The sequence below is a fragment of the Procambarus clarkii genome, chromosome 24 (genome assembly GCF_040958095.1).
Source record: "Procambarus clarkii isolate CNS0578487 chromosome 24, FALCON_Pclarkii_2.0, whole genome shotgun sequence".
NCBI classification, from domain to species: Eukaryota; Metazoa; Arthropoda; class Malacostraca; order Decapoda; family Cambaridae; genus Procambarus; species Procambarus clarkii.
The window spans coordinates 3,556,098-3,574,209 of record NC_091173.1 but is presented as its reverse complement, the minus strand read 5'-3'; the positions used below and the strand labels follow the sequence as shown (position 1 = coordinate 3,574,209).

At 40.5% G+C, this 18,112-nt stretch overlaps 2 protein-coding genes across 2 annotated transcripts in view; one reads left to right on the top strand and one right to left on the bottom strand.

Moving 5' to 3' along the window:
• Window positions 1–654: 654 nt before the first annotated feature.
• Window positions 655–14,360, bottom strand: RpL18A (ribosomal protein L18A). Its single transcript, XM_045748020.2, has 4 exons — window positions 14,275–14,360; window positions 7,321–7,500; window positions 1,589–1,765; window positions 655–847 (listed from the first exon to the last, which is right to left on the bottom strand). Exons 1-4 carry the CDS (start codon window positions 14,290–14,292, stop codon window positions 686–688), a joined length of 537 nt encoding a protein of 178 aa, XP_045603976.1. The 5' UTR covers window positions 14,293–14,360; the 3' UTR covers window positions 655–685.
• A 259-nt stretch (window positions 14,361–14,619) lies between these two features.
• Window positions 14,620–18,112, top strand: part of LOC123761798 (exportin-T) — a 209,248-nt gene continuing 205,755 nt past the window's right edge. The window contains 1 exon segment of the mRNA XM_045748017.2: window positions 14,620–14,752. The gene's annotated coding sequence lies outside the window, so the exon portion shown is untranslated.

Genomic DNA, 18,112 nt, shown 5'->3' with positions numbered 1-18,112 from the left:
CCTCTCCGTGTCCCATATAAGAAAAACGAATAGAAGAATTTTCCATTTTGTGTTGTTATATATTATCTTAACTTTTGGGTTGTGATGAGATCTGCCATTTGTGTTTGACAGAGTATCAGGTATGCTTAGGGGTGCCTTCTCGCCATGCCCACTGGCTGGGGGGATTGGTGCCCTGAAGCCACATTAACACCCTATACCCCCTCCCTCCACAAAGTGGTAAGCGAAGTTTGGGGACAAGTTTCAAAGAATGTGGAAATATAACCTATATACAAAATATAGCAACACCTACTTTTGTAGGTGTAAGTCTATGTAACACCATAAAAATTTATTATAACTAGCAGCCATGTAACCAATGACTTTAGGAAATACTGGTCAAATATCTTTTTAACCTCACTACCAGACATTTTTATAAATACCATAATACAGGTCGAGCGTGGCCTCAGGGTTAGACTAACCTCTCTCGCACTTTACGGAGCTTAAAACAACACTAATAACCCCCCTTCCAACACACAATGGTGTCTCAGAGGGATAACAGACAAGTAGTTATAGTTACAATAGCTAAGTACAGTACTAGCACATGCTTTCAACATGGGTAATCCTCATCAAATATGCTATTTGCAGCTTTCATGTGATACAATAGGGAAACTAAACAAATTTTTCCATGAACCATTTATTTGGACCTCATTTAAAAAGTCATGGGGGTTGGTCTGCCATAAGTAATGCGGTCCATCTTCATGTTCTTCTTCTTAGTATGCGACAGATATGGGAATGAGATGTTAGAATTGTGGAACTGTGTTGTCAGTGGTCGGCGGCACTTGCCAACAGAAACAGTCTCCACACGCATGATCTGTAAGGAAAGAAAAACTAGAAATTAATTTTACTTCACAATATCATATCACCAAGAACGAGATCTTGGTGATATATAAAATCCAAAACTCCTAATTCTCAATTAAATTTGTGAAAATTTACAGATAATTATATATAATAATGTAGTTCAATTAAATGCTACACAAGAGGGTTGACACCACAACTTCTATCAAACTAAACTTGTCATGAGATTTCTAATTGGCTTCAAAGCAAGACAAATGTTAAGAGATAAATATAATAATGAAAAAATAAAACTTTGTATAATGACATTTTTATGCTGATTATTATTCACATACATGTTAGAAATGTGCACAAGAAAAAGTGTGGAAAACCATCAACACTAGATAATTTCTTAGACATTTAACTCTTAAGGTAAAAATGAACAAGTTAAAAGCCTAATACTTCACAAATTAGTTAAATTCTTGAATTTAAAAAGTTTGTCATACTGTACTTTGATGCAGATACTGTAACAGTATCAGTTTTATGGTGCCAAGTTAGTAACCATATTGATTAGTGAGAACCAGTTGTAAAGCCCCAAAATTATGCAAAATGATGAACAAATTAAACAAAATGGATGAAAATCCAACTCGTAGGAATTCCAAGTTGCAACTGGCCATTATAAAAACCACTAATTAGAAGCCCTAGAACATGCAAGTTATACATATAACCGACAAAAATAATCTGTAGCCAACAATACAGTACAGAGCATCCATTACTTTACCTGAATTGAATGAGCGCGGGCACGATGACGAGCACCCATGTCTCGGTAGCACTGGGTTACTGCTCCAGACACTGTCAAATCACGGTATTCACGGTACATGTTGTGAGTTCCAGAGCGGGAGTCATAACGCAGCCAGATGCCAATATTTTTCACAACTTGAGGCTTGCGTTCAACAACCTTCAAAGACAGGTAATCGGTAAACACACTATCTCGCGCGCGCGCGGGGGGGGGGGAAAAAAAAGAGAGAGAGAGAGAGAGAGAGAGAGAGAGAGAGAGAGAGAGAGAGAGAGAGAGAGAGAGAGAGAGAGAGAGAGAGAGAGAGAGAGAGAGAGAGAGAGAGAGAGAGAGAGAGAGAGAGAGAGAGAGAGAGAGAGAGAGAGAGAGAGAGAGAGAGAGAGAGAGAGAGAGAGAGAGAGAGAGAGAGAGAGAGAGAGAGAGAGAGAGAGAGAGAGAGAGAGAGAGAGAGAGAGAGAGAGAGAGAGAGAGAGAGAGAGAGAGAGAGAGAGAGAGAGAGAGAGAGAGAGAGAGAGAGAGAGAGAGAGAGAGAGAGAGAGAGAGAGAGAGAGAGAGAGAGAGAGAGAGAGAGAGAGAGAGAGAGAGAGAGAGAGAGAGAGAGAGAGAGAGAGAGAGAGAGAGAGAGAGAGAGAGAGAGAGAGAGAGAGAGAGAGAGAGAGAGAGAGAGAGAGAGAGAGAGAGAGAGAGAGAGAGAGAGAGAGAGAGAGAGAGAGAGAGAGAGAGAGAGAGAGAGAGAGAGAGAGAGAGAGAGAGAGAGAGAGAGAGAGAGAGAGAGAGAGAGAGAGAGAGAGAGAGAGAGAGAGAGAGAGAGAGAGAGAGAGAGAGAGAGAGAGAGAGAGAGAGAGAGAGAGAGAGAGAGAGAGAGAGAGAGAGAGAGAGAGAGAGAGAGAGAGAGAGAGAGAGAGAGAGAGAGAGAGAGAGAGAGAGAGAGAGAGAGAGAGAGAGAGAGAGAGAGAGAGAGAGAGAGAGAGAGAGAGAGAGAGAGAGAGAGAGAGAGAGAGAGAGAGAGAGAGAGAGAGAGAGAGAGAGAGAGAGAGAGAGAGAGAGAGAGAGAGAGAGAGAGAGAGAGAGAGAGAGAGAGAGAGAGAGAGAGAGAGAGAGAGAGAGAGAGAGAGAGAGAGAGAGAGAGAGAGAGAGGAGAGAGAGAGAGAGAGAGAGAGAGAGAGAGAGAGAGAGAGAGAGAGAGAGAGAGAGAGAGAGAGAGAGAGAGAGAGAGAGAGAGAGAGAGAGAGAGAGAGAGAGAGAGAGAGAGAGAGAGAGAGAGAGAGAGAGAGAGAGAGAGAGAGAGAGAGAGAGAGAGAGAGAGAGAGAGAGAGAGAGAGAGAGAGAGGAGAGAGAGAGAGAGAGAGAGAGAGAGAGAGAGAGAGAGAGAGAGAGAGAGAGAGAGAGAGAGAGAGAGAGAGAGAGAGAGAGAGAGAGAGAGAGAGAGAGAGAGAGAGAGAGAGAGAGAGAGAGAGAGAGAGAGAGAGAGAGAGAGAGAGAGAGAGAGAGAGAGAGAGAGAGAGAGAGAGAGAGAGAGAGAGAGAGAGAGAGAGAGAGAGAGAGAGAGAGAGAGAGAGAGAGAGAGAGAGAGAGAGAGAGAGAGAGAGAGAGAGAGAGAGAGAGAGAGAGAGAGAGAGAGAGAGAGAGAGAGAGAGAGAGAGAGAGAGAGAGAGAGAGAGAGAGAGAGAGAGAGAGAGAGAGAGAGAGAGAGAGAGAGAGAGAGAGAGAGAGAGAGAGAGAGAGAGAGAGAGAGAGAGAGAGAAAAAAAAAAATTGACTGGTAGTAACGACTACTGTACCTATGTTTCCATGGGATCGGGAGGTATACACAGTTTTATTGTAAATGCTTCTAGAAATAAATCCCAGTATTCTAGGTGCCAATTTTCAAGATTTATGGATTAGTAAAGGTCTATATGAGCCACTGGAGTACTGCCTAATCAGGAGTGGCTCTATAGGAAAATATGAACAAAGTGCGCAACATCTGGTGCTATACTGATTCTTATTCATTATATCTTATACTGATTCTCAGTATAAGATATAATGAAAGGGGGTTTTCTTGGCAGGTCGATTGAGGACATGCTAAAGAATTTTGAAGAAAAGGTAATTAAATTAGAAAAAGAAAAGGTCTCAAGATTGAGTTTTGGAACTTAAAAGGAAGTATTTTCCAGCAAGGTAAGGAAATCACCAACTTAATTGATAAGGTAAGGATGCAAGAGGCACACATCAAGGAACTAGTGAAATATAATGAGGTGTGGAAAGTGAAGAGTAGTAAATTTAAATACATAAGAAATAAACAAGAAAACAGACTCATATGGTGAACAACTCCAAGGAACCCTGAAGGCTAACAGTTAGGCAAGGTTCTACAACTGGAAACTTCATTGACAACTCAAAAGTCAACATAGATGGAGTGAGATAAAAAACTAAGGTATATAAAAACTATATACTATAAATAAAAAACTATAATTCCAAGGTCCCAGATATTGTAACATTAACGGAGATGAAGCTTGAAAATATTTTAAATGAGGTCATATTCCCAAGGGGCTACTCACTTTGGAGACAGGACAGAAAAACTAGGAGAGGGGGAAGGAGTGGCTGTGCCGGTGAAAGAACACCTGAAGGTAAGAGTGTTTTTAATTTAAAACCCTCGAGATGTTGACAATGACATTGCAGGTCTGAAATTAGGATAAGCTGATAATTGTAAATGCCTACAGCACACCAGCCAGCAACACATGGACAAAAGAACTGGATGACAAACGAGAGGGCCTCAAAATGGTCAAAAGATTATGGTAAGAGCAAAGATAATTCCCAATTGTTGGTAGTAGGGAGTTTAAAAAAAAAAAAAAAAAAGATCTAGGGGTGGTTCTAGATAGAAAACTATCACCCGAGGACCACATAAAGAACGTCGTGCAGGGAGCCTATGCTACACTTTCTAACTTCAGAATTGCTTTTATTTACTGTACATGGATGGAGAAATACTTAACACTTTAGTCCGGGCATGACGCAGCATTGCGTCATCCGTTTACTGTCGGTAATCTCGGGGATGACACAATGCTGCGTCGTCCACTAAAATAATTGCCAAAAATCATGCTTTTATCCGATTTTTTGGGGACTGTTTGGTAACTGTCAACAAGCCGAATGCAATCTGACTATAATACAAACATGAAAGGTGTTGATCGCTTTGACCAAATAATCAAATATTATCACTCCATAAGGAAAACTCACAAATGGACGAAGAAAATTACCTATTTTGTGCAAATGGCTATCTACAATGCTTATGTGATGTACAACTACTACACACAAAAATACTAAACTATAATACTAAATATACTAAACATTTGTGGGCAGGAATTGGGAGTTGTCGGAATCCGACACACACATAACATAGTATCCCCTTTCAGTATTCCCTTAAGAATAGAAAATGGGTGATCTTGTGACGTCAGAGACGACGTCGTATATTTACAAAATATAATAACGTTTATACAACAGTTTTGTATCTAAACTTAACAAAAAAGTACTCAATAAGACTATAATTACTAACACCAAAATGTAGCTTGACTCCCTTGTTAATGTAAATTTAAGTTCAGAAGTGGAACCAAAACAAAATATTGGAACGTTGAGGGAGGCGGTCACTCTCCTCAACAACAACAACAAAGTGGGTGCTCCAGAAGTGTTGTGATACTAGTCGCCTTGGATAGATTTACTCTGCCCCAAGCAAACTACCACGACAACACCACTGCTATGACTAGAGCAATCTTGTATCCGGCTTACCAAGTATACTATATATTTGATTGATTTGTGTACACATTTCTTTCATTTATGAGGTAGTCGGTACCCACAAAAGTACGTGTACCCCATTTAACACCCTCATATTTCATGTCATACCTGTAATTATATATTTAGGAAACTTTTATTAACTCCTTGTATCCCATACAGGTAAATTGTGATTTGGAATAGCAAGAAGCTGAGCAGACAGTTGAGCCTCACATAATGTACCTAGCTGTATGCCAGGGCTTGTAGTCTCCACAGCCGCCATTACATGGCACAAAGAGGCACAGGGCCACACCCATATTGATGCTACAATTACACAGCCTTAGCAGGCCCCTTAACAGGATCAGCTAAGCCCCTGTTAGTTATAGTAGTATTAGTATTCATAATTAGTAATTATTACTAGTAGATAAGACCACCATATGTGGTATGATATAATTATATTAATAAGATAAACAATTTGTGGTTTAAGAATGAGCCAACTCAAAGTGGTGTAAGCTACAAATTGTCCCACCAACTGTGTGAGATAATTTCAGGCAGTTTAATCAAGTACAAACAGTCCACTCAATTAATTCTTACTTAGAAAATAAGAAACTATATCTTATTAAAATCAATAAAAAAAAAAGAACAGCTGCCTGGAGTTTTCCCCACAGGAGTGTAGCTAGAAGGCGTCTGGGCGCTCACTCGCGGTTAACGCGTGGCCTGTCTTCAACTCGTCGGTGGGTGGAGCGTGACTCAGGTTTTTTATTTTATATGCTAATATTCCTCTAGATAATTCTATTGCGAACCCATTGATACCAAAATGAAAGACTTAGGACGAAAATTGAGGTGACCAGAGTGAACACATTTTATCGCTTTTGCGCTCTCCTGGGTAACTCGTTCGCACTTTCTCCGTTTGCTGTGGGTAATTAGCCGGGCTTTTGGAGTTTATATGCATTTAGTGCCGTAGAGAATTCTATTGCGAACACAATAATACCAAATTTAGTCTCGTAGGACGAGAATTGAGGTGACAAAGTTGGAGAGTATACACTTGTTCAGAATTAATGCGCGCTCACGTGAAACGCTGGGACCCAAATCGCACAGTTGAGGGGTGGCGCGCGGGGTATGCCAAAGTGTTAAGAAATTGATCACGACTTTTGTCAGACCAAAGCTGGAATATGCAGCGCTTGTACGATGCCCATATATCTTAAGAAGCACATCAACAAACTGGAAAAGGTGCAATGACATGCTACTAAGTGGCTCCCAAAACTGAAGGACAAGAGCTACGAGGAGAGGTTAGAGGCGTTAAATATGCCAAAATTATAAGACAGAAGAAAGAGGTGATATGACCATGTACAAAATAGTAACAGGATTCAATAAAATTGACAAGGAAGAATTCCTGAGACCTGGAACTTCAAGAACAAGAGGACACAGACTAAGTCAAGGAAACAAAGATGCCGCAAAAACATGTAAAAATTTTCTTTTGCAAACAGTGGTGGAGGCCAAAACCGTCGGTAGTTTCAAAGCATTATATGACAGAGTGCTGGGAAGACGGGACACCATGAGCATAGCTCTCATTGTGTAACTACACTTAGGTAATTACACAAGAACCAGCAGCCATGCTCGACTTTATTCCTCTTTTAATGTTTAAAAGAGTATATAGCTTCCACACTAGTGTTTTCTTATTGCAAAAATATGCTGACATACTAGAGGTAGGGGGTGTTGTCCTATAAATACAATGTTGACAGTAAGGGAAAATGTTTGTTTTAATATATAATTAGAAAAAGTTAATATTACATGCTAATATCTGGTATTTGCAAATAACACCCTCTGGCATATAAACAATGATCCCAATGAATTTGCCAGACAATAATAGAAAAAGTTTCAATGCATCTTTCTGGCCACTGAAAATTCCTTAAAAAGGCATTTTATGATCAGTCTAGAAGGGACAACATTTGCATGAACACCATTAAAATAAACAGATAAACTTACCAGATTTATGGAAACGATTTCACCGCTTGCCTTCTTCATCTTCTTAAGCTTAGACAAGAAATACCAGAATCTGGACTTTGCTGTTACTCTGTCTGGAGCAAAGATGCGCATCTTGTAGAGCTGGGGAGCAGGGTCATTCTCCGATGGCAGCTTGCGTCCAATGACGCTGTACTCTTTTAGCTGAAATATATTAATTATTAATAGATTGGAAATGGAGAAATTGCACACATTTTCATCATAGTTTAACAAATGAATGTGATAATTACAAGCGAGTGGCATGGACAGTAAAAATGATGATGCAAGTTACGATAAAGGGTGGGAGTGCTTACCCACATTTTGTTTTACAGGAATGAAATCTTGCTTGAGTCTACCTAACTATTATGAAATGCCTCTTTGTTCTCTTGACTGAATTCTGTGCCTCCATAACTACTTTCAATGTTAATTACATTACATTTATTAACCACCTATACCTACACCATTCTGATATTTTCTTTCATTTATTCATGCAATGCATTCGTGTTCCCAACTTCTATCTGTGCCCTCTCGTCCCATTTAATTCTTCAGTGGAACTTAAACCCCGTAACTTAGGAAATAGCTCTATTCCATGCTGGCATAAGAATTGAACTTTTAGTGGTGTTCTATAATCACATTCACTTTCAAATATTTGGCCTGGTGTGGATCTTCATTAATTTACACTTCTTGGCTTTGTTGCCATTTCTTTGCCCACTAATCTAACCAAAAGAATCGGGGAAACTGCAGAAGGCTTATTGGCCCAGACAGAGCAGTTTCAACTTAAAAACAATCAAACATTTATATATATCTAACATACACATTAAAGAATAAAGTAATGCCACATGTATCATGTTACCTGGCAATCTATTCCACAAAACAGCATTTCCAAACTAATATGTACACATCTTTCTCAAATTAAGGCTTATCCAATTGTTTGTGTTGATATATTTATTATTAACATTCCCTTTTATCCACTTCTACATCTTCTGTGCCACTCAACACCCCCCCCCCTCAGACTTTACTCTCGATAATATTAACACGCATGAAAACTGGCAGAACAGCAATGAGTCGGGCTTAGGAAGTAGAACAACTCCCGAGACCTTCTCCAGGCCCAATACACAGTAATCACACTAACGTGATGTATCAGTGAGAAAATCCATAGGATTCTTATCCAGGCCAGTGGAGCCAGTCGGACGAGCGGACAGCACACTGAACTTGTGATCCTGTGGTCCCGGGTTCGATCCCGGGCGCCGGCGAGAAACAATGGGCAGAGTTTCTTTCACCCTATGCCCCTGTTACCTAGCAGTAAAATAGGTACCCGAGTGTTAGTCAGCTGTCACGGGCTGCTTCCTGGGAGTGGAGGCCTGGTTGAGGAGGGGGCACTAAAAAGCCCCAAAATGCTCTCAAGATCACCTCAAGATAGGCCCAAGATTGTCTCAAAGATCTATCCGACATCTCTGGTTGTAATGTTTCCACTAACTTACCAATGCATTACACATGAAAACTGCCAGTCAATTTGGTTAGTTTGGATGAAGTAGTACATCTACACAAGACAATGTTTTTGTATTTGTTGATAGCAGGAAAACAACTTTAATCATTAACCCTTTAACAGCACTGTTACATTCAAGGCAGGTCAATTCCAGCACTTCTCACCCATATACTGATTGAATCTTGTCTTAAAACTGTTCCATTGCTAGTTGACAGCAAATTACACCCGTTCATAACTTTCTTATATCCCTTTGGAGGTTTGAAGCATTTACAGGTAAAAAGAAAGCTTGGAACAAAAGGATTAGAAGTGGGGAAGTCAGTCTAGAACAGAATTTGTCCAATTGGTTAGAAATATTAATAGAAATAGAAAAAACACAAGCCAAACTCCTCCTCGGGGCTTGACGAAGTGTTTGCCAGGGTGCTTAAACAATGCAAAGAGGAGTTCTGTGAGCCACTGTTTAACATATCTAATAAATCATTAGTCAAGCAGAATGCCAAAGTAGTGAAGGGTTGCTAATGTAGCACTAATTAAAAAAAAAGTTTGATGCAAGCGATCTATCGGCTAATTAGTTTAAGGGGCCAATAGATTTCAGCATCATAGCATAAATAGGAAGGGAGGAAAAAAATATTGAAGTAGGTATCAAAATTTTTCCAAAATGGTCAAAAATGATTATCAAACACAAGTGTCAACTGAAATCATGTCCGACTCCCAGCTATCACAATAGCATATATTAAAAAATAAATAATTAGTTATTAAAAACATTTAACAAGTTAATTTTTTTCAATTTTACTTTTCTTATTTGTTTAGCGGACAATTTGCATGAAACTTGTACACCTGATGACACTTAAGCCTATCTGTAAGGGTGCCAAGGGGCCCAGGAAATTGGTTGATGTCAACCTCAGCCACAGATGGCAACACCTTAGACTATTTTTTTTACTTATTATTTTCAAGTAAACGATCAAATTTATCTTTCATTTTTATTCAATTTACACCTTATATGTAGTGTATGTCTCTAAAATCTGATGCCAGCTTTGTTTCCTAAGTTCATTTATTGATTTTATTATAGCAATAAACATGACATATTTGCATAATTTTTGGGGAGCACTTTGGCTATTTGTATTAGGAAAACTAAAGATGTTTTGGAAAATAACTGGCAACAGAACCTTTATTATATGCTAATGTGACAGAAAATTGTCATAGAATGACTATATCTGAAAGGTGTGGTTGCAAATACACTTAAAAATGTGTAAAATTTGTTAAAAAAATTAAAAATAGCCCTTTCTATTTAGGCTGCAGTTGAAAATACTGGTTGACATTGAGCAACTTTTAAAAAACTATCAATTGGCCCCTTAATGTCTATTATGGGAAAATTGCTTGAATATAATTACAAAAGCCATTCACCTCATCTTGAAATACATAGATTAAGTCACTGAGTAACATGGTTTTACTCAAGGGCGAGTCATGTTTGACAAATTTGTTATCATACTATTCCGGACGCAGTTGGATTAATTAAGGCAATTGATAAGGAGAGGTTTGCGATATTGTGTACCTCGACTTCAGCAAAGCTTTTGATAGTGCCACATGAAAAGATTGATCAAAAAGATGTACTCACAGTATTAGGGGTGCTATATTAAGCTGGATTAGGGCATTATTATACCAAAGGAAAACGTGTTAGTATAAATGGAGGTGTCAGTGGGAACCTTGTAGGGCGTGCTTCAAGGCTTTCCTGGAACCTCTCCAATTGATAATATATATTGTATATGATTTAGATTCAGGTTTGAGTAGCTATATTTGCAGACAATATGAAAATCAGGAGGGAAATAAACATGGAAGATGACTCGCAATCACTTTAAGACTTAATAAGGATTTGAAAAGGACAAAAGATTGGCAGATACAGTTTAATGCTGACAAACTTGAAGCTTTTGAGACTTGGTAATGGAACCCTAGCTTCAAATGTAATTACACTAGGAGCAGGATGGTGTTGATATAGCAAGTGATCTTGAATTATGATTAGTAAGAATTTAAAGCCAAAAAAATATTGTATATACAAGGCAGTGTTTATTGTTAACCCTTACACTGCTCAGGGGTCATATGGACATTTACACCCCTGTGCGCAAGAAAAAAAAAAATTCAAAAATTTTTTTTCGTCTTCTAAACATGTTAATTTGTGTCCCCTGAGCACGGAAAAAATAAAAAAAAAATCGTAGGTGACATATTTTGGGCGCAATTGACCGAGGAAGTCTGGCAAAAAGTGGGCGTTGACAGAGCGGTCGTCAGACCCGGTCAGCGTCACCCGCGTTGACAGATGGGAGTTGCCACAAAGATATTATTACCTAATTGTTTCAATGTCTCCGATTGATTTTTTCTTAGTTTTTTTGCAGTAATATTATTCAATAGTGTGTATTGTAATATATTTATATAATAAAAGTGGTTAATAATCGCTATACTCAAAAGTATGATGTGCGTATTAGTGATTCAATTATTATGTTTATAAAACAATAAACAAATAGTTTTGCTGCTATTACACTCTATACACAGGTTATATATAAGTATTGGCATGTTTTGGTCACCATAACGAACTACTAAGTTTGTATTGAGAGTCGAAAAGCAACGAGGAGTTACCGCCACACACCAGCCAGCCACTCACTGCCACTCCCTCAACACACGCACTAAACTTTCTCCCCCAACAATACCAGTTGTGGTGTTATTACACTATATACAGACGTTATATATAAGTATGAGTATATTTTGTTCACCACAACTGTACAGCTAAGCTGATATAGTTAGTTCAGGCACTAAGAGTCGTCGCTATACACAGATGGCGGCTCCCTCACTCTTTCAAGGTCACACGCACTAAACTTTCTCCCCCAACAATACCAGTTGTGGTGTTATTACACTATATACAGACGTTATATATAAATATCTACATGTTTTATGCACCATAACTGTACACCTAAGCTTGTAGAGCGCCCAAAGAGCATAGTGGCCACCCTCTAAACAGCTAGAGAAATCGTGCAGACGACGTCACCTCCGTCACCCATATGGCTCCTCCCAGCATAATCCTTTTGCTGTTATTACACTAATACACACATTATATATAAGTATCTACATTTGTGTTCACCATAGAGAACCACTGACCTGGTATGGTGAACGCAAACAATAACAGGTGGCCACACAGTCAGTAAACGATGCTGTCTCCCTCCGTCTCTCAGCATCACTCCTCACACAGCGCTAATTATTACAACAATCCTGCTATTATCACAACCCTGGTTATTTATATCACAGTCATTGGTCATCTGTAATATTGTCATCGCTAAATAATAACAATTATATATTTATTTTGACATTTTTCGGCGATGCTGTGGGCACAAGCTGAACATCAATGCTGTTCGCTCATGCTGCGTGCGCCGGCCTTGGTTGCTCCAACAGTACTGTGCCTCTCACACCTGAGAATATTGCCCACGATTTTTTTAAAAAATGGCATCTGTTTACAAGAGCCCTGAGGAAGCTACTGTGAACCCCGTGTAGCCGCGGGCCATTTGAATCAGGCCTGGCACCCTATGGCGTATATATACGCCATGCGCACCATGGGACATGTTACTCAGGGCGTATATATACGCCATGCGCAGTTTAAGGGTTAATGCTAAAGAATAACACCAGATATTTGATTTCTAGCTAAACACCAAGATTAATCTTTAATTATCAGGAGAAAGTGCCAAGCCATTAAACATCCTAAGCACTAGAAATGAGAACTGGTGTTATCATTCATCTATATCTTGGTCTTATTAGGCCCCCCATGTAGATTATGGGGTTCAGTTTTGGACGCCATACTATAGATCGAAAAAATTAACTCCTTCCCTAATCCCTCAAATTAGAAACCTATGAGAAATACATTAGAAATAAAATACATTAGAAATATAATGTATATGTATATATATGTATTATATTAGAAATATAATACATTAGAAATACATTAGAAAATTAGAAATACAATGAGATTCAAAAAGCTTAATTTATATTATCTAGAAAAGTGAAGTGACATGATTGACAGTGCACAAGCAGATGACTGGGCATAAAGGGAATATACACACACACATAAAAGAACTCGTAAAAATTGATATAAATTGGATAATTTTAGATTTAGGAAAGACCTGGGTATATACTGGTTTGGGTTGTCGATTTGTGGCATCTATTACTAGGTAACATATTACTTTTTAATATCTATTACCAGGTAGGGGATATAGGACCTCTTAACTGTTTCAAGCATAGGCTTCTCGAGATGTTTTCGGGGCTTTTAGTGTCCCCGCGGCCCGGTCCTCGACCAGGCCTCCACCCCCAGGAAGCAGCCCGTGACAGCTGACTAACACCCAGGTACCTTTTTACTGCTAGGTAACAGGGGCATCAGGGTGAAAGAAACTCTGCCCATTGTTTCTCGCCGGCACCTGGGATCGAACCTAGGACCACAGGATCAGAAGTCCAGCGTGCTGTCTGCTCGGCTCCTTGCGAAACATACTGTATATGAATAAGTTTGGGTGGACATGAATAAGAGCTGCCACATATCAGCCAATAGACCATCTACAGTTTTCTTGAGTTTCATGTTAGCCTATATTCATTGAGTATATATGTACTTGTATATGAGTATATCCACTCATATACAAGTATATGAGTGGGATTGGGTGGTTATAAATAGGAGCGGCCTCGTATGGGCCAATAAGCCTTCTGCAGTTGCCTTTGTTCTTATGTGCCAGATTCCAACTAAAGCCCCCAACCTAATCTAAAACCTTAATATTTGCACTCTAGTCCTGCAGCTCTAGCAAGTGCAACTTTAAACTTTAATCTGTCTATAAGAAAGCTTTCCAATACCAGGTAAAGTTCTATATCAATCCTTGGGCCAAGCACAATAACTTAATTAAAAACATTTTAAAACCTAACAACCTGTCCAAGAATGTTTAACGAACTTTTGAAGCACAATGTGTAGTGCACAAAATGTCAGCAAATGTCAATTTTTGTACAGGATTTATAAGGGCGAGAAGCATGTATGATGAACACTGCAACTGGTGGTAAGGTGGGCCCGCCTAAGCCCATCTGCGAGGTGGGTGAGAGAGTTGTGGTGAGTGTTCAGCGCACAATATCACAAGCATCACTTCCATCACTCGCACTCTCATCATGGCAATACTTCACACAATATATCAAGATGGCCTTGGCTGTGTGAGGCGAGGTGCCCCGCACACACACACCGCCTGTGCTCCTGCCCAATATTAACCATCCCCACGCCTCTCATTCAACATCATACCCTTACACATTATGCCCCTTATTTTAATATTTCCTCTTCTATAAGAACAAATTTAACACGCGATATCAATGTATGTAAAGTTAATGTGCTGATAGGCCGCTAAAAACCAGACAAATTTCTTCACTAGAGTAATAACAAGTGTAAATATTAGGGAACGTACCAGACCTGAGGCCTTCATGGTGGCGGTGTGTTGTGGAAGGTGGACCCGGCCCCGCCTCGCCTTCACCTCCCCTCACACATACTCTTCTAAAAATTAATAATATAATAGTAATATTTTCATACCTATGCACAATTACATTACAAAGTAAACAAATTTATTACAAATTTTACATATATTTTATCTCGTTCTGATAATTATCCGTATACTAAATAAATATATAATTAAAGAGATATATATAAAAGTGATCTAGATATATAAAAGTGATCTTTTGACATTACAAAAACATATTATAATTTGAACATGTCAAGGGTAGCACTTACAGTACTGCTAAGGGTAAAATTTCATAATGCAAATAGTAGAGTACATTGTTGGAACCCAAGTGACAACATGGAAAAGCTGTGGCTCCTCGTGTGGACGTTAAGCCTACAATGATGACACCTTGACACGCCTCTGCACGCACCACTCCCACCTTCACTAGGTATAACCCCAATCCCACACATCTCGCTTATCTCGGACACGCGCGTGTGTGTGTGTGTGAGTTTGTAGCGAGTATGTCAACCAGAGCGGGTGTTGTGGCGCGTAGCCCAGCATCAACAGCTGACTTTTGTACCTGTCAGGGCTAAGAAGGCCACCACTGTCTGCTCTCTTACGCTGGCTGTGTCTGCTCTCCTATGCTGGCTGCGTCTGCTCTTCAACGCTGGCTATGTCTGCTCTCCTATGCTGGCTGCGTCAGCTCTTCAAAGCTGGCTGTGTCTGCTCTTCAACGCTGGCTGTGTCTGCTCTTTAACGCTGGCTGTGTCTGCTCTTCAACGCTGGCTATGTCTGCTCTCCTATGCTGGCTGCGTCAGCTCTTCAAAGCTGGCTGTGTCTGCTCTCTTATGCTGGGTGTGTATGCTCTTCAACGCTGGCTATGTCTGCTCTCCTATGCTGGGTGTGTATGCTCTCCTATGCTGGCTGCGTCTGCTCTTCAACGCTGGCTGTGTTTGCTCTTCAACGCTGGCTATGTCTGCTCTCCTATGCTGGCTGCGTCTGCTCTTCAAAGCTGGCTGTGTCTGCTCTCCTATGCTGGGTGTGTATGCTCTTCAACGCTGGCTATGTCTGCTCTCCTACGCTGGCTGTGTCTGCTCTTCAAAGCTGGCTGTGTCTGCTCTTCAAAGCTGGCTGTGTCTGCTCTCCTATGCTGGGTGTGTCTGCTCTCCTATGCTGGCTGCGTCTGCTCTTCAACGCTGGGTGTGTATGCTCTTCAACGCTGGCTATGTCTGCTCTCCGATGCTAGCTGCGTCTGCTCTTCAAAGCTGGCCGTGTCTGCTCTCCTATGCTGGGTGTGTATGCTCTTCAAAGCTGGCTGTGTCTGCTCTCCTATGCTGGGTGTGTATGCTCTTCAACGCTGGCTGTGTCTGCTCTTCTATGATGGCTGCGTCTGCTCTCCTACGCTGGCTGTGTCTGCTCTTCAACGCTGGCTGTGTCTGCTCTCCTACGCTGGCTGTGTCTGCTCTCCTACTCTGGCCGTGACGGCCCCCCAGTGTTGCTCTTCTACTCTGGCCATGTCCGCCACCTGTGTTGCTCTTCTACTCTGGCCGTGTCGGTCACCTGTGTTGCTCTTCTACTCTGGCCGTGCCGGTCACCTGTGTTGCTCTTCTACTCTGGCCGTGTCAGGCCACCTGTGTTGCTCTTCTACTCTGGCCATGTCGGGCACCTGTGTTGCTCTTCTACTCTGGCCGTGCCGGTCACCTGTGTTGCTCTTCTACTCTGGCCGTGTCGGCCACCTGTGTTGCTCTTCTACTCTGGCCGTGCCGGTCACCTGTGTTGCTCTTCTACTCTGGCCGTGCCGGTCACCTGTGTTGCTCTTCTACTCTGGCCGTGACGGCCCCCCAGTGTTGCTCTTCTACTCTGGCCGTGCCGGTCACCTGTATATTGTTCCTCTACATCAGGCATGTCAAACTGAGGGTCCCTCGAGGGCCATATGGGTCACAGTTGTGTTGTCATAATAGGAAGGGTAAGAAAATTAGATGTTTGCCATACCCTTGAAGAATACCTGGACAAAATTAGTATATGGAGCACCACATGGCAAATGGAATTTAATGTGAATAAATGCCATGTTATGGAATGTGGAATAGGTGAACATAGACCCCCACACAACCTGTAAATTATGTGAGAAATCTTTAAAGAATTCTGATACAGAAAGAGATCTAGGGGTGGTTCTAGATAGAAAACTATCACCTGAGGATCACATAAAGAATATTGTGCAAGGAGCCTATGCTACGCTTTCTAACTTAAAATTGCTTTAAATGCATGAATGACGAATTACTAAAGAAATTGTTCACAACTTTTGTTAGGCCAAAGCTAGAATATGAAGCATTTGTATGGTGCCCATATCCATTGAGGGAGAGGTTAGCCCGAAACGCTGTGCGTAATAGTGGCTTTAGGCATTGTATGTACTAGCTCTATCTATAAATCCATCAACTTTTGCATCTCACTTTGTATGTATGTACTTTACCTGAATAAATATTTGTATTTGTATTGTATTAACAACTTTTTCTAGCATGGCCTTCAATAATAGGTTATACTCTTCAAGCTTCAGGCTGTCGTAGGATTGGGTGCACCTCAGAAAGTAGGTTAGCCTCGGAAGGGAATAGGCATTTAGTGAGGAGATATAAAGCATTGTGGGCGTTGATGTCATCTATCCTGTCTTCCATGCTCCTGAGGTCTGTGATTTTCTTATCAAGGATCTCCTCAATGGTGATAGACCCGAGGGGGGCTCCAAGGAGAGTGCTGTCCTCAGCCCTAATGACGAGCTCCGGGCAAGGCAGACCTTATTCTAGTTATGATGTTTGGGTTGGAGGAGACTACTTTGCTTGGAAGGGTTCAGGAAGAGACCCAGGCTTACTTCTTTCTCCCTTATTTTTCTGATGTCTTTCAAGAGGTGGTCTTGGGTGCCAGCTATAGTGCCATCCTCCAAAAACCAGATGTTGAACTCGCTGGACAAGCTTTCTGTGATTTCTTTTAAGACTAAGCAGAAAGAAGAGGAGCAAGGGAGATCACCTTGCTGAACACCTTCACATGATCTGATTTCGTGTTTGCCGAAGAGCAGTTTTGACTCACCACTGTACCACGATAGTATGAACTGGTAGAGGGGCCAGAAATGGCGATGTACAGCACAAAGCACTGCATCTCTTCTGACCATGTTGAAGGCATTCTTAACCCTCAGACCACGCCTGTTACCGCACATATTGGGGGCCTGATGGCAAAAAATATTCAAATTATGTAAAAATAACTTAAAAATGTTAAACAAATCTCCAACTTATTGGCTTCAGTGTCGTGAAACTTTCATAAACATTTTTTCAGAAGTTGATTTTAGGTGAATTTTTAAAAAATAAAAACGTTTTGTTGATAAGGAGAACAGCTCCTAATAACTGGAACTGAAGGATTATGCAGTAATAAAGAGATGCAAGCACCTGTCCGAACGCACAAAGAAGAAGAATAGTAGTAAGAAGTGTCCACAAAGTGGATATGCAGTTGGTGCCTTTATATCATTGCTGAGTAATACATAATAACACATAATAATGAATAACTATGTTAATATGATCTGTTTGGTTATATATCATATATATAACCAAACATATCATAACTATGTGAAGATAGAATGAAATACATTGTCCAATGTTAATGTATAACTTTCATCAATGTCCCAAATTTTTTTTTTTTTCTCCGTTGTTTATTATCTGATTTTGTTGTAACCTTTACATCCTGGAGGGTGCATATGCTCCCTAACTATGTGAAGATAGAATGAAATTGGTCAACAAATAAATCTGTCACAACTCCCAAAACTTGGGACTAA